The 16,157-nt window shown below is 47.9% G+C and overlaps 1 protein-coding gene across 2 annotated transcripts in view; it reads right to left on the bottom strand.

Annotated features, from left to right (window-relative positions):
• The window catches only part of LOC140392108 (transforming growth factor beta activator LRRC32-like), a 39,182-nt gene that overhangs the window by 10,285 nt on the left and 12,740 nt on the right, over positions 1-16,157 (bottom strand). For both annotated transcript variants that reach the window (XM_072477397.1, XM_072477398.1), the window contains exon 2: positions 7,491-7,585. In XM_072477397.1, coding sequence (XP_072333498.1) covers positions 7,491-7,580 — 90 coding nt within the window. In that variant the 5' untranslated portion in view covers positions 7,581-7,585. The remainder of the gene's footprint in view (positions 1-7,490; positions 7,586-16,157) is intronic.

Below are 16,157 nucleotides of genomic sequence, written 5' to 3'. Positions count from 1 at the left end.
CTCAATAAAGAGAACCATGAGGATATGAGGCATGAGTTGGCCTTGATAGATTGGGGAGAGTTACTTAAAGGGATGACAGTGGCAAACATTCAAGGAATACATGGAGGAACTACAGCAACTGTTCATTCCTATCTGGCAGAAAAGCAAAGGGAGTAAGAGGGCCAATCCATGGCTTACAAAGGAAATTAGAAATAATATCCAATACAAGGTAGAAATGAAAATTAAAAAATGAAATGGAAACCGCTTATTGTCACAAGTAGGCTTCAAATGAAGTTACTGTGAAAAGCCCCTAGTCGCCACATTCCGGCGCCTGTTTGGAGAGGCTGGTATGGAAATTGAACCGTGCTCCTGGCCTGCCTTGGTATGCTTTAAAAGCCAGCGATTTAGCCCTGTGCTAAACCTGCCCAGAGAAATGGTTGTAAAGAAGCATACAGATTGGCCAAGAAAAATAAAAGGTCTGAGGATTGGGAGCAGTTTAGAATTCAGCAAAGAAGGACGAAGGGATTGATTAAGAAGGGGAAAGTATAGTACGAAAGGAAGATTGCAGGGAACATAAAGACTGATACTAAGAGTTTCTACAGATATGTGAAGAGAAAGAGATTGGTAAAGAGAAATGTAGGCCCACTACAGACAGAAACAGGGGAATGCATAATAAGGGTCAAAGAAATGGCTGAGCAATTGAATACATACTTTGGTTCTGTCTTCACAAATGAGGACACAAATCAGGGGTGAAATTCTCCGGTATCGGCGCGATGTCCGCCGACCGGCGCCAAAAACGGCGCAAATCAGTCGGGTATCATGCCTCCCCAAAGGTGCGGAATCCTCTGCACCTTGGGGGGCCGAGGTCTAACCTTGAGGGGCTAGGCCCGCGCCGGACTGATTTCCGCACCGCCAGCTGGCGGAAGTGCCCTGCCAGCTGCCGCGGAAATGACATTGCCGGGCGGCGCATGCGTGGGAGCGTTAGCGACCGCTCACGGCATCCCCGCGCATGCGCTGTGGAGGAAGTCTCTTCCGCCTCCATGGTGGAGACCGTGGTGAAGGCGGAAGGAAAAGAGTGCACCCACGGCACAGGCCCGCCCACGGATCGGTGGGCCCCGATCGCGGGCCAGGCCACCGTGGGGGCACCCCCCAGGACCCCGGAGCCCGCCCGCGCCACCGTGTCGCACCGGTAAGGTAGGTGGTTTAATCCACGCCGGCGGGACAGGCATTCTAGCAGCGGGACTTCGGCCCATCCGGGCCGGAGAATCGCAGGGGGGGGGGGGGGGGGGGCGCCAACCGGTGCGGCGCGATTCCCGCCCCCGCTGAATCTCCGGTGCCGGAGAATTCGGCAACCGGCGGGGGCGGGATTCACGCCAGCCCCTGCCAATTCTCCGACCCGGCGGGGTTCGGAGAATCTCACCCCAGATCCCAGAAATGTTGGAGAATGGAAGGTTCAGTGAGAGGGAAGAACTGAGGGAGATATCAACATTAGTGGAGAAATGGTGCTGGGGAAACTGATGGAACTGAAGGCGGATAAATCCCCAGGGCCTGAGAATCTGCATCCCAGAGTGCTTAAGAAGGTGGCTCTGGAAATAGTGGATACATTAGTGGTCATCTTCCGGGATTCTATAGCTCACGTCACTCCGATATTCAAAAAGGGAGGTAGAGAGAAAGCAGGGAATTATAGACCAGTCAGTCTAGCATTGGTAGTGGGGAAAATGCTTGAATCCATTATCAAGGACTTTATCCGGAACATTTAGAAAGCATGGCAGGATCAGTCAGAGTCAGCATGGACTTATGAAGGGAAAATCATGCTTGACAAATCTGTTGAAATTCTTTGAAGAGGTAACCAGTACAGTCGACAAGGGGGAGCCAGTCGATGTGGTATATTTGGACTTTCAGAAGGCGTTTGACAAAGTCCCGCATAAGAGATTATTGTGCAAAATTAAAGGGCATGGGATTGGGGGAAATGTATTGAGGTGGATAGAAAACTGGTTGGCAGAGAGGAAACAAAGAGCAGGGATTCATGGGTCCTTTTCAAATGGGTAGGCAGTAACCAATTGTGGTACCATAGGGATCGGTGCTGGGACCCCAGCTTTTCACAATATATATTAACGATTTGGATGAGGGAACAAAATGTAACACCTCAAAGTTTGCCAATGATACCAAATTAGGTGGGTGGGTGAATTGTGACGAGGATGCAGGGATCCTACAGCAAGCTCTGGACAGGTTGGGCAAGTGGGCAAACCAATGGCAGATGCAGTATGATTTGGATAAGTGTGAGGTTATTCATTTTGGAAGCAAAAACAGGAAGGCAGATTACTACCTGAATGGGTGTAAATTGGGAGAGGGGAGTGTGCAGCGGGACCTGGGTGTCCTTGGGCACCATTCGCTGAAGGTAAGCATGCAGGTGCAGCAGGCGGTAAAGAAGGCTAATGATATGTTGGCCTTCATTGCGAGAGGTTTCGAGTATAGAAGCAGCGATGTGTTGCTGCAATTGTACAGGGCCTTGGTGAGGCCACACCTGGAGTATTGTGGGCAGTTTTGGTCTCCTTATCTGAGGACGGATGTTCTTGCTCTCGAGGGAGTGCAGCGAAGGTTTACCAGACTGATTCCAGGGATGGCGGGACTGTCATATGAGGAGAGATTGACGAGGTTGGGATTGTTCTCGCTGGAGTTCAGAAGAATGAGGGGCATCTCATAGAGACTTATAACATTTTAACAGGACTAGACAGAGTAGATGCAGGGAAGATGTTACCAATGATGGGTGTGTCCAGAACCAGGAGTCACAGTCTGAGGATTCAGGGTAAACCATTTCGGACAGAGATAAGGAGACATTTCTTCACCCAAAGAGTGGTGAGCCTATGGAATTCATTACCACAGGAAGTAGTTGATGCTAAAACATTGAATATATTCAAGAGGCGGCTGGATATAGCACTTGGGGAGAATGGAATCAAAGGCTATGGGGAGACAGCAGGATTAGGCCATTGAGTTGGATGATCAGCCATGATCGTGATAAATGGTGGAGCAGGCCTCCTCCTGCTCCTATCTTCGATGGATCTATGTATAGCTGGTCTTTCAACTCAGTAGCCTAATCCTGTCTTCTCGGATATCTTTTTAACCCTTTCACCCCAAGGGCTATATCTAACTCCGGGATTCCCCGGCCATAACTGCCCAGCAACATTCCTGCCCGAGGTCAATGGACCTTTACACGGTCCGCGTCCCGCCCATGGCTATCTTGCGGCGGGCGGGGTGGAATAATCCAGCCCACAATGTTTTGGCCTCAACTACTTCCTCTGATAACGAATTCCACAGGCTCACCACTCTCTGGATGAAGACATGTCTCCTCACATCAACCCTAAATGGACTACCTCATACCCTCAGTCTGTGACCCCTGGTTCTGGGCTCCCTCACTATCGGGAACATCCTTCCTGCATCTACCCTGTCTACTCCTGCTAGAATTGTATACGTTTCTATGAGATCCTGCCTCATTCTCAACTCCAGTGAATATAATCCTAACCGGCTCGGATGGGAAGGCAGTGGTGGCACAGTAGCACAGTGGTAAGCACTGCTGCTTCACAGCTCCAGGGTCCTGGGTCCGATTCCCAGCTTGGGTCACTGTCTGTGCGGAGTCTGCACGTTTTCCCCGTGTCTGCGTGGGTTTCCTCCGGGTGCTCCGGTTTCCCTCCACAAGTCCCGAAAGACGTGCTTGTTAGGTGAATTGGACATTCTGAATTCTCCCTCTGTGCAGCCGAACTGCCGGAATGTGGCGACTAGGGGCTTTTCAGAGTAATTTCATTGCAGTGTTAGTGTGAGCCTACTTGTGACAATAATAAAGATTATTATTAGTGCTTTTGTCACTGGAGAAGTAATCCAGAGATCCAGGGTAACAGTCTGGGGAAATTTGAATTCAATTAAAATCTGGGGCTTGATTTTCTGTTTCTGAGACTAAGTGTTGACCCCAACACAGAATCCGTGGACTTTCACGACAGAAAATCTGTCGCCGCACCTGGACCACTTCCGCTACCGTTGAGGGGTTAGCACCGGTGCCGCGTGGAACTCGCTCGATTCCACTGAAAACGGTGCTGGATTCGCCGGGTCCGTAATTGACACTCGGGAGGTTGACAAGCTGCAGCCACATTATACACATTACACTCCCAACACACAGTCGTCCCAGCCATCAGGATGGCACTGGTTGTGCTGGAACGTGCCCAAACAGCTGATGGGCCAGCGGGGGTCAGAGGGCACCCAGGGGAGTGCCGTGGGGGGGGACACCTATACGACCCGTAGCACTGGGTTCAAAGTGGGCTGTTAGCGGAGTGCGCAGCTGCGTGGCTGCCTTGCCGGCTGCGGCAATGGTGTTCCGTGCCCGTCCACCACGACCGCACAGCCCACACCCCCTGGCCACCCCCCCCCCCCCACAACTCCCCCCCCCCCCCCCCCCGGCCCTGGCAGAAGTCCTCCCCCCCTGGCCAGCGGCACAACTGTCAGCGATGTTGGACACTTTCCGTACCCCCCCTCTCTCCCTCAGCAGCTGCCGCACCGGTTTCACAATTTTTAGAAGCACAAGTGGACAGCGCCATCGGGAACTCGGCCCATCGGAGACGGAGGATCACGGAGGCCCCGGAGAATGCCGGATTGGACCCGCTAATGATAAGCAAATGGTGTCTACCGTACGCGAGTTCCGGAACGCATTGACGTCGCTGTCCAGGTGACGGAGCATTGCGATTTGCCATCAAATCGGCACCTGCCCCAATTTCGGCGTCAGAACAAATTCTCCGCCCAATCGTCTTTCCCGATTTTGGCATTGGCTAACGGAGAATCCCGCCCCTGGAATTGAAAGTCGATGGACAACCACGAAACCATTGTTAAAACCCATCTGGTTCACCAATGACCTTTAGGGAGGGAAATCTGCCATCCTTACCTGGTCTGGCCTACATGTGACTCCAGACCCACAGCAATGTGGTGGACTCTGAAATGCCCTCAGGGATGGGGAGAAAATCCTGGCCCAGCCAGCGACGCCCACATCCCATGGACAAAAAGCAAAATAAAGTCTCTCCTCAGACGTCAGTCCGCCCATGCCAGAAATTAGCCTGGTAAACTTTCGCTGCACTCCACCTAGAGCAAGAGCATCCTTCCTCGGAGAAGGAGACCAAGTCTGCACACAATATTCCAGGTGTAATCTCAACAAAGTCCATGTATAATTGCAGCAAGACATAGAATCACAGAATTTGCAGTGCAGAAGGAGGCCATTCAGCCCATCGAGCCTGCACCGGCCCTTGGAAAGAGCACCCTACTCAACGCCCACGCCTCCACCCTATCCCCGTAACCCAGTAACCCCACCTACCCTTTCTGGACACTAAGGGGCAATTTATCATGGCCAATCCACCTAAACATGCACATCTTTGGACTGTGGGAGGAAACCGGAACCCCCGGAGGAAACCCACGCAGACACGGGGAGTACGTGCCGACTCCGCACAGACTGTGACCCAAGCCAGGAATCGAACCTGGGACCCTGGAGCGGTGAGGCAACTGTGCTAACCACTGTGCTACCGTGCTGCCCGGGCTCCTGTGCCCGAATCCTCTCACCATGAAGGGCCAACATACCATTTTTGCTGCCTTCTTTGCTGCCTGCTGCGCTGTCTGCTTACCTTCAGCAACCCAAACATTGACACTATTTTAAAGAAAGAACAGGGTTGTTCTCCCCAGTGTGCTGCTCGATCTTTACCCCGCCACCTAAATGCAGTTATTAATATAATAATAATAATCACTTATTGTCACACGTAGGCTTTAGTGAAGTTACTGTGAAAAGCCCCTAGTAGTCACTATCACGGCTCTGAGTGTATATGAGAGATTGGTACGCAAATTGGCTGCTTCATTTCCGACATTACAACAATGACAACGCCTCTCTCATTGGCTCTAAAATGTGTTGACAGATCCTGTGGTGATGAAAGACACAGTCTAAATGCAAGTCTTTCTTTCCATGTGAAATCCACCCAGGAGTTTGATAGCCCCATTTCAAAAGAACCAACATCCTGTTGTAATTGTCACCTGCTCACTGGAATGAAATGGCATTCGATTACGATCTTGGGTATTCCCCCATTGTTACTCAATGCTATTCTCTGTATTGTGCTCAGCTTCCTCACTAAACTCTCAATTACATGAACTACATTATTTTGTGTTGAACAGTGTCATCTTTGCATTGGATGTCAAGCTGCATAAAAGCAAACAGTGTCAGCCCTGAGCTTAATGCTTTTAGTTCTTGGCGATACTGCCAATTTACAGTCAAAGTCACCACTCTCAACCCATTCCCTTATTTAGCGCTCTCCGACTCCTTGTTGCTGTAGAATCTGGACCGAGCCGGTAGAAACCAAAGGTTAGGTTTATTTACGGTACACAAGAATCTCCACTCCACGAAGGGTCTCCCTCCTCGATCTGCACCCAGGTTGGGGATTTTATACCAATGATCTAACCCCCTGTTAAGGGGAAGCCTCACCCCTATTACCGGGAAACTCGTATTCAGTTCACCGGGAATCTGATAGTCCTGATGTAGTGATCTCCGCGAGGATTATAACAGTTACAGAGAATGGCAGCACGGGAACAGACCATTCAGCCAACTGGTCCATGCTAGTGTTTACACACTTTGAGCCTTTTCCCACCTAGCCTCATCAATGTGACCTTTTCTCTCTCAGCTGCTTAACCAACTTCCCCTTAAATGAATCAATTCTTTTTTTTTAAAGCACCGAATTCTTTTCTTTTCCAATTAAGGAGCAATTTAGCGTGGCCAATCCACCTAACCCTGCACATCTTTGGGTTGTGGGGGCGAGACCCACGCAGACACGGGGAGAATGTGCAAACTCCACACGGACAGTGACCCGGGGCTGGGGTTGAACCCGGATCCTTGGCGCTGTGAGGCAGCTGTGCTAACCACTGTGCCACGGCGCTGCCCCTATATGCATCAATTCTATTCGACGGTGACATTGTGTCATTGTGAAATGAAATGAAATAAAATGAATGAAAATGAAATGAAAATCGCTTATTGTCACAAGTAGGCTTCAAATGAAGTTACTGCGAAAAGCCCCTAGTTGCCACATCCCAGCGCCTGTTCGGGGAGGCTGGTACGGGAATTGAACCGTGCTGCTGGCCTGCCTTGGTCTGCTTTCAAAGCCAGCGATTTAGCCCTGTGCTTAACAGCCCCAGTAGCCCTGTGCTAAACAGCCCAGTAGAATGTGCAAACTCCACACGGACAGTAACCCAGGACCGGGATTCAAACCCGGGTCTTCAGCGCTGTAGTCCCAGTGTTAACCACTGCAGCACATGCCGCATTGTCACTAGCAATCCAGGGACCCAGGGTAATGCTCTGGGGCCTAGGTTCGAATCCCACAACTGCAGAGGGTGAAATTTGAATTCATTAAAAATCTGGAATTAAAAGTCTACTGCTGGCCATGAAACCATTGTCGATTGTCAATGGTTCACTCACGTCCTTTAGGGAAGGTATTCTTGGTACTCACCGTCTGGCAAGGCGAAAAATCCATTGGTCGGGAAGTAGTTGTCACACTGTGAACAGCTACAGCCACCAGAAGGAGATGAAAATGCCCCATAGTTTCTGCAAAGAATAATAGGAACTCAGTGAGATGGTTATAACAAAATCAGATACAATTATAATAGAAACTTAACCAGATTTAAACAGCACTCTAACATCGGGAGAGAGAGAGAGAGAGAGAAGGAATGTTCGACATGCTGCAATATAAACATCAAACAATTCCGAGGAATGGAATATATAATTAAAAGCATTATATTATTCACTATCATTAGAAGTAGATGACATTACTTCTACTGCAAGAAGCTTAACCAGGCTGGAGCTTTATTCTGAAGAAAACAGAGGTTGAGGAGTGACCTGATTGGGATATTAAAAACTACGGGGCGAATTCTCCGCCTCCCCAGCTACGGGTTTCCCGATGGCGCTGGTCGCCGGATTCTCTGTTCCAGCGGCTGGTCAATGGGATTTCCCATTGTATCCGTTGGCGGTGAGGTTGGTGGGAAAGATGACCTCCTTCAGGGTTCCCTGGGCCGATTGGAGGCACCCATCGCTCCCTCCCCAAAAGACCACTCTCACCCCCCAACCCCCACCCTTGACTTCTGAAAGCCAGTCTCTCAGTGCACCCTCGCTGAGACACCGCCTCCCTTACCCCAACCCTACCCTGACCTTGCCTGCTCTCCTCATCATGATGGGACTGCCTGTAGTATCAGCAATGGCCACTGCTGCCAATTGGCGCTACTGAGGCTACAGAGCTGCTGGCCATACAATTGGCGGCAGTTCTCAGAGGCAAGGCTTCCTCCCGAGATGGTGGGGATGTCTCAACTTAAAGTAATTTTCATTGCTGCCAGCCATCAGGACTGAGAGTTGGGTTCCCGCCAACGTTTTAGTCAGGAATGGTGATGGGGGGGGGGTGGAGACGGGTAAATCACAGCACCATAAAATCCACACTATGAATGAACACAGAACACAGGAAATACAGCACAGAACAGGCCCTTCGGCCCACGATGTTGTGCTGAACTTTTGTCCTAGATTAAGAACAAATTAATCTACACCCCATCATTCTACCGTAATCCATGTACCTATCCAATAGCCGCTTGAAGGTCCCTAATGTTTCCGACTCAACTACTTCCACAGGCAGTGCATTCCATGCCCCCACTACTCTCTGGGTAAAGAACCTACCTCTCCTATATCTTCCACCATTCACCTTAAATTTATGTCCCCTTGTAATGGTTTGTTCCACCCGGGGAAAAAGTCTCTGACTGTCTACTCTATCTATTCCCCTGATCATCTTATAAACTTCTATCAAGTCGCCCCTCATCCTTCTCCGTTCTAATGAGAAATGGCCTAGCACCCTCAACCTTTCCTTGTAAGACCTACTCTCCATTCCAGGAAACATCCTGGTAAATCTCCTTTGCACCTTTTCCAAAGCTTCCACATCCTTCCTAAAATGAGGCGACCAGAACTGCATACAGTACTCCAAATGTGGCCTTACCAAGGTTTTGTACAGCTACATCATCACCTCACGGCTCTTAAATTCAATCCCTCTGCTAATGAACGCTAGCACACCATAGGCCTTCTTCACAGCTCTATCCACTTGAGGAGCAACTTTCAAAGGTCTATGAACATAGACCCCAAGATCTCTCTGCTCCTCCACATTGCCAAGAACCCTACCGTTAACCCTGTATTCCGCATTCATATATGTCCTTCCAAAATGGACAACCTCACACTTTTCAGGGTTAAACTCCATCTGCCACTTCTCAGCCCAGCTCTGCATCCTATCTATGTCTATTTGCAGCTGACAACAGCCCTCCTCACTATCCACAACTCCACCAATCTTCGTATCATCTGCAAATTTACTGACCCACCCTTCAACTCCCTCATCCAAGTCATTAATGAAAATCACAGACAGCAGAGGACCCAGAACTGATCCCTGTGGTACCCCACTGGTAACTGGGCTCCAGGCTGAATATTTGCTATCCACCACCACTCTCTGACTTCTATCGGTTAGCCAGTTCATTATCCAACTGGCCAAATTTCCCACTATCCCATGCCTCCTTACTTTCTGCATAAGCCTACCATGGGGAACCTTATCAAATGCCTTACTAAAATCCATGTACACTACATCCACTGCTTTACCTTCATCCACGTGCTTGGTCACCTCCTCAAAGAAGTCCATAAGACTTGTGAGGCAAGACCTACCCCTCACAATTCCGTGCTGACTATCCCTAATCAAGCAGTGTCTTTCCAGATGCTCAGAAATCCTATCCCTCAGTACCCTTCCCATTACTTTGCCTACCACCGAAGTAAGACTAACTGGCCTGTAATTCCCAGGGTTATCCCTATTCCCTTTTTTGAACAGGGGCACGACATTTGCCACTCTCCAACCCCCTGGTACCCCAGAGAGAGAAATTGTTTCCACTTGTAGGAGAATAGAGGGAACCAAAATCAAATTGCATCATTAAAAAACAGTCATTAATAAACCCAGCAAGGAATGCAGGGAAGACATAATTACCCAGAGAGTCCTGAGAATGTGGAACTCACTACTACAGGGAACGGTTGAGGTGAACGGCATAGATTAATTTAAGGGGCAGTTACATAAATACATATGGGAGAAAATAATAAAAGATTAACTTGATAGGGTGAAATGAATTAGAACAGGAGAAAGCTCATGTGGACCATAAACACCAGCATTGACCCATCGGACTGAATGGTCTTTTACTGTGCAATGTAGGAACCAAATCTCAGAAACAGAGCTGTAATGTATCTGTAAAGCTCCAATATATATTCAGCTATAGAATAATCAACGCTACAACATTAACAAAACAATCATGTACAATGAATCTCATACTATAAACAACAATTTGCATTATGTATAAACAGCACTAATATGAACAATGGCATGCTTGTATAAACATCAATGTAATAACAGCTGGAACAGAGGTGTTTTGGGGTTTGTTCATGTCATGTGGATATCGCTGGCTAGGCCAGCATTTATTACCCACTGTCCTCGAGAAGGTGGTGGTAAGCCGCCTGCTTAATCCGCTGCAGTCCAAGTGGTGTAGGCACACCCACTGTGCTGTTAGGGAGTTCCAGGATTTTGACCCAGTGACAGTGAAGGAACGGCCGATATATTTCCAAATCAGGATGGTGAGTGACTTGGAGGGGAACCTCCAGGTGGTGGGGTTCCCTGGTATCTGCTGCCTTTGTCCCTCTAAATGGCGGATGTTGGGAATGTTGTTTTATAAGAATGCTATAATAGAAATCTTATGTGCTCATTCTCAATGTATTGCTACAGGCTATAATAGAGCTATGATAAGACCATAGACTATAAGACATAGGAGCAGAATTAGGCCATTCAGCCCATCGAGTCTGGCCCGTCATTCAATGATATATATTTAGAACAGTGGGCTAAACAGCTGGCTTGTAATGCAGAACAAGGCAGCAACGCGGGTTCAATTCCCGTACCGGCCTCCCCGAACAGGGGCCGGAATGTGGCGACTAGGGGTTTTTCACAGGAACTTCATTGAAGCCTATTTGTGACAAGAAGCGATTATTATTATATTATTCTTATATATGTTTCTCATCCCCATTCTCCTGCCTTATAAACTTGTCATAAAAAAAACAGACCATATCAGGAGACAGCACCTATATCCACATAAGGAAATGGTAACAGCGGGGCTATGTCACTGGATAGATAATCCGGAGGCCTCGACTAATGATCCAGAGACAAAAGTTCAAATCCCACCAAGGCAATAGGGGAATGTAAATTCAATTAAGTAAATCTGGAATAAAAAAACTACAATCAGTATGGGGACTATAAATGACTGGATGGTTGTAGAAACATATATGGCTCACCAAGGTCCTTTAGGGAAGGAAATCCGCCGCCTTTACCTGACCTGGCCTACATGTGACTCTTGACTGCCCTCTGAAATGGCCTAGCATGCCACTCAGTTGCCAAGAAGGTGACTCAACACCAATTTCAAGGGTAATTAGAACATAGAACATCGAACATACAGTGCAGAAGGAGGCCATTTGGCCCATCGAGTCTGCACCGACCCACTTAAAAATGAAAATCACTTATTGTCACAAGTAAGCTTCAAATGAAGTTACTGTGAAAAGCCCCTAGTCGCCACATTCCGGCGCCTGTTCGGGGAGGCTGGTACGGGAATTGAACCGTGCTGCTGGCCTGCTTGGTCTGCTTTAAAAGCCAGCGATTTAGCCCTGTGCTAAATCAGCCCCTTGTTAAGCCCCACTTAAGCCCTCACTTCCACCCTATCCCCGTAACCCCTCCTGGTCACTAAGGGCAATTTAGCATAGCCAATCCACCTAACTTGCACGTCTTTGGACTGGGGGAGGAAACCGGAGCACCCGGAGGAAACCCACGCACACACGGGGAGAGCGTGCAGACTCCGCACAGACAGTGACCCAGCAGGGAATTGAACCTGGGACCCTGGAGCTGTGAAGCCACAGTGCTATTCACTTGTGCTACCGTGCTGCCCTATTACGTTCCCTATTTATCGAGGGATAAATAATCAGAAACGTTCACATCATGTGAACAAATATAAGAAAATGCAAGCAGGAAAAGCAATAACATGACCACAGCATGATAAAACAAATTAAAACAATGCTGCAAGCTGAAGTCTAAAACAGTGAAAGAGCAGAAATGGCTATTATTATTAATCTTATTTTATGCAATTCCGGCTCTTGCGATTCACTGTTCCCTCCGGCAGTGCATACCCGCCCACGGATTTCCCGGCGGTGTGGGGTGACTTCAGTGGAAGGTCCTATTGGCAAGCAGTGGGATTAGAGAATGGCGCACTGCCAAGAAACACACACTGGGGGACCGGAGAATCCGGAATATAATGCAACCATCCACTATATTAGAGCTATATAAAGACTCTGTGTCTGTATACGTTACCCTTGTTAGTTGCCAATAAACACTTCCTTACTGATGTCTACCTGGCATTGTTTTTAGTAACCCTTTGTTGACCTTTAAATGTTTCCCAATCTCCCAGCCTTCTACTGGCCTTTGCAATATGGTACACCTTAGTTTTTGTCTTTCTGCTATCTTTAACTTCCTTGCTTAGCCGTGGATGTGTTTTTCCCCTCTTACATTCTTTATTCCTCTCTGGGATATATTTTAATTGGGAGGAATTGAATATCTCCTCAAAAAACTACCATTGCTCATCAACTGTCTTAACTTTTAGTCTTCCTACCCAGTGCACTCGGCCCAATCTGTCCACTTGCCAATGTTTAACCTTTGTTTGACTCAATAGCGCTAGTGTGGGACTCCAGTTTCTCACCCTCAAACTGAATTTGAAATTCCAGCATGTTATGATCACTCTTCCCTAGAGGATCCTTAACGATGAGGTCATTAATTAATTCCTCCTCACAATACCAAATCCAGAATAGCCTGCTCCCTGGTTGGTTCCACACATATTGCTCCAAGAAACAACCTTTAAAACATTCATTGAATTGTCCCTCAAGGCTATCCTTGCTAATTTTGTTAATCCAGTCTCTATGCATATTAAAATCACGTATGATTATTGTCGTACCTTTATTACACGCTCCACTGCGGAACTACTGTTTGGAGACCTATAGATTACTCCCACCAGGGACTTTCTCCTTTGCCAATTCCTATTTCTATTGGCCTCCCAGGCTCTGACATTTGACGCTCCATTAATTTGAGGGAATCCAAAACTCTGTCACTCATATCTCACTCACCCATCAGCCCTGTGCTTGTTGATCTACGTTGCTTAACCGGGAGCCTATGCCTCACTTTTAAAAATCCCACCTTCCTTTTCAAAACTCTTCATGGCCCATCCTCTCTCCCACCCCACCTCTCACCTCCTCACATCCTTAACTCTGCAATCTCCACATCCCCATCTCTGTCATTTCCAAATCCCTATCTCTGTCATCTCCAAATCTGTCATCTCCACATCCCTATCTCTGTAATATCCAACAACCCCAAAATAGGTCACTGTGTCCAGCTAGCATTAGTAGCCGTACCTTTGCTGGGTGAAAAATCCTGGAACTCCCTCCCTAACAGCACTGTGGATGGACCGATGCGACCTGGACCGCAGCGGTTCAAGAAGGCAGCTCACCACCACCTTCTCATGGGCAATGAGGGATGTCCTTATCCACCGACAGCCGTATCCCACGAACGAATAAATAGAAAAGGTTGCCAGGGTCCCAAGCTCTGGAATCCCCTCCTTAAACCTCTTCACCTCTCTTCCTCTCCTCTTTTAAGATGTCCCTTAAAGTTTCTGTCCATTGCCGCAAAACCTCCTCACACATTGATTTCAACGTTTGCCCTAGAACCCTCTTGTGGAAAGCTACTGGGTGTTTTATTAAATTAAAATTACCGTGCTGCCCACATTTAATAAATATGGGCAGCACAGTAGCAGTGGGCAGCATGGTGGCATAGTGGTTAGCACAGTTGCTTCACAGCGCCAGAGTCCCAGGTTCGATTCCCGGCTTGGGTCACTGTCTGTGCGGAGTCTGCACGTTCTCCCCGTGTCTGCGTGGGTTTCCTCCGGGTGCTCCGGTTTCCTCCCACGGTCCAAAGATGGGCAGGTTAGGTGGATTGGCCATGCTAAATTGCCCCATAGTGTCCAAAAAAGGTTAGGTGGGGTTACGGGGATAGGGTAGAGGTGCAGGAATAGGGTGGAGGTACGGACTTAGGTAGGGCTGGTGCAGACCTGGTGGGCCGAATGGCCTCTTTCGGCACTGTAAATTCTATGAAAAGGCACCGTACAAGTGAAACTTGTGAAATATAAACAGTGCTGTGATACAATAACGTCACAAGATGAATAAATAAAGAATGCTTTGACAAAAGTAGCACTGTAGCAAAAACAGCAGAATCTGAGCCATCTATAATATAAACAGTCCTATCACATGAACAGTGCCATAATCTAAACACTGAACAATATAAATAATTGTGGAGGCAGAGCTGTAATATAAGCAATATAAGTAATATAAGCACTGCAGCGATTTAAGTGGAGCACTGATTCTGTAGCCTGGACATGGATTCTTCCCGATATTGGTCAGACTGCTCACCCATAGCCTGCTCTGTAAAAAATGAGAGGATTTCGAAATGTGAGGACGAAGATATATATGTCCACTTGCACGTGACCCAGGAATGCCTAAAGCTCACATTAATGTGGGCGTGAAAGTTGAGAAAGGCATTACTTTTGAAAAAGATTGTTCTCCACAGAACAGAGAAGATTAAGGGGGGATTTAGCAGACATTAACATGTTTGAGTGGTTTTGACAGGGAGCACAGATTTAAGGTAATTAGCTATAGAAACCAGAGGGCAGATGAGAGCATTATTCTTTTTGTTTTGTTTTTTTCTGCGTGGGTTCCCTGCGGGTGCTCTGGTTTCCTCCCACAGTCCAAAGATGTGCAGGTTAGATAGAGTGGCCATGATGAAATTGCCCCTTCGTGTCCAAGAATGTGCAGTGTAGGTGGAGTTAAGCAGACAGGGCAGAGGAGTGGGCCTGGGTAGGGTGATCTTGCAGAGTGTTGGCACAGATTTATAAACCTTATAAATCTTTATTATTAGTGTCACAAGTAGGCTTGCATTAACATTGCAATGAAGTTACTGTGAAAACTACCTAGTCGCATTCCGGCGCCTGTTCGGGTACACGGAGGGAGAATTCAGAATGTCCAGTTCACCTAACGAGCACGTTGCTCAGGACTTGTGGGAGGAAACTGGAGCACCCGGAGGAAACCCACGCAGACACGGGGAGAACGTGCAGACTCCGCACAGACAGTGGCCCAAGCCGGGAATCAAACCTGGGTCCCTGGCGCTGTGTAGCAACAATGCTAACCACTGTGCTACTTGATGGGCTGAATGGCCATCTGTAGGAATTCTATTCTATTCTAAACATAGAAAGTTGGTGTGTTCAGGAAAACATTTCCTGAAATGGTTGCTGAAAGCAGATATGGTGAATTGGACACATACATGAAGGGCAAAAGATTTACGGGGCAATGGAAGGATGGCTCTTGCGAAAGGGTCAGCACAGACATGATGAGCTGTTCCTTCTGTTCTGTATGATTTTAGGGTTCTTGGAGGCATTCCTCACCTTGAGAAACACAAAAAAGCAAATCAGAAGATCAAAGAAGCATCCCGTGCCTCAAGCAGCTTAGAGTTAGATGTTTCAGAAGAATGTAATTCACATCCACCAGAGATGTTTCAAACAGTCAGAAATGCAGCGTTGCGGAGTTATCCCCTACTCTCTCCCAAATCATTTACTGCCTTGAGGCTGACCGAGTTTATGATTGTTACTCTATCTACAGTCAACAGAAAAGTCAAAGCACTTCAGAACCAAGACAGCACACTCTAACTTCATCACTCCAAACATCAAAGAGCAAGAATCCCTATCTCATCATTCAACAACAAGAGGTATCTGGGAATCTTTCTCCCTGATCAGAGTTAATTGTTCAAGAGTTAACAAGCTGTTGTAATAGCTGATGTCAACAAGGCACGAGGAGATGGACTGGCCAAATCTCAAGGACAGAATAAGTCCCTCAAACGATCGCACCCCACTCCCCCCTACCCACCCTCCATGCAACGCCATTCCCCAGTGCAGAACCTGTCTTACAAATTATGCCGTCAGCCACGTTTACTTTTGAA

Source organism: Scyliorhinus torazame, chromosome 15 (genome assembly GCF_047496885.1).
Source record: "Scyliorhinus torazame isolate Kashiwa2021f chromosome 15, sScyTor2.1, whole genome shotgun sequence".
NCBI classification, from domain to species: domain Eukaryota; kingdom Metazoa; phylum Chordata; class Chondrichthyes; order Carcharhiniformes; family Scyliorhinidae; genus Scyliorhinus; species Scyliorhinus torazame.
This window is presented reverse-complemented; position numbering and strand designations above follow the sequence as displayed.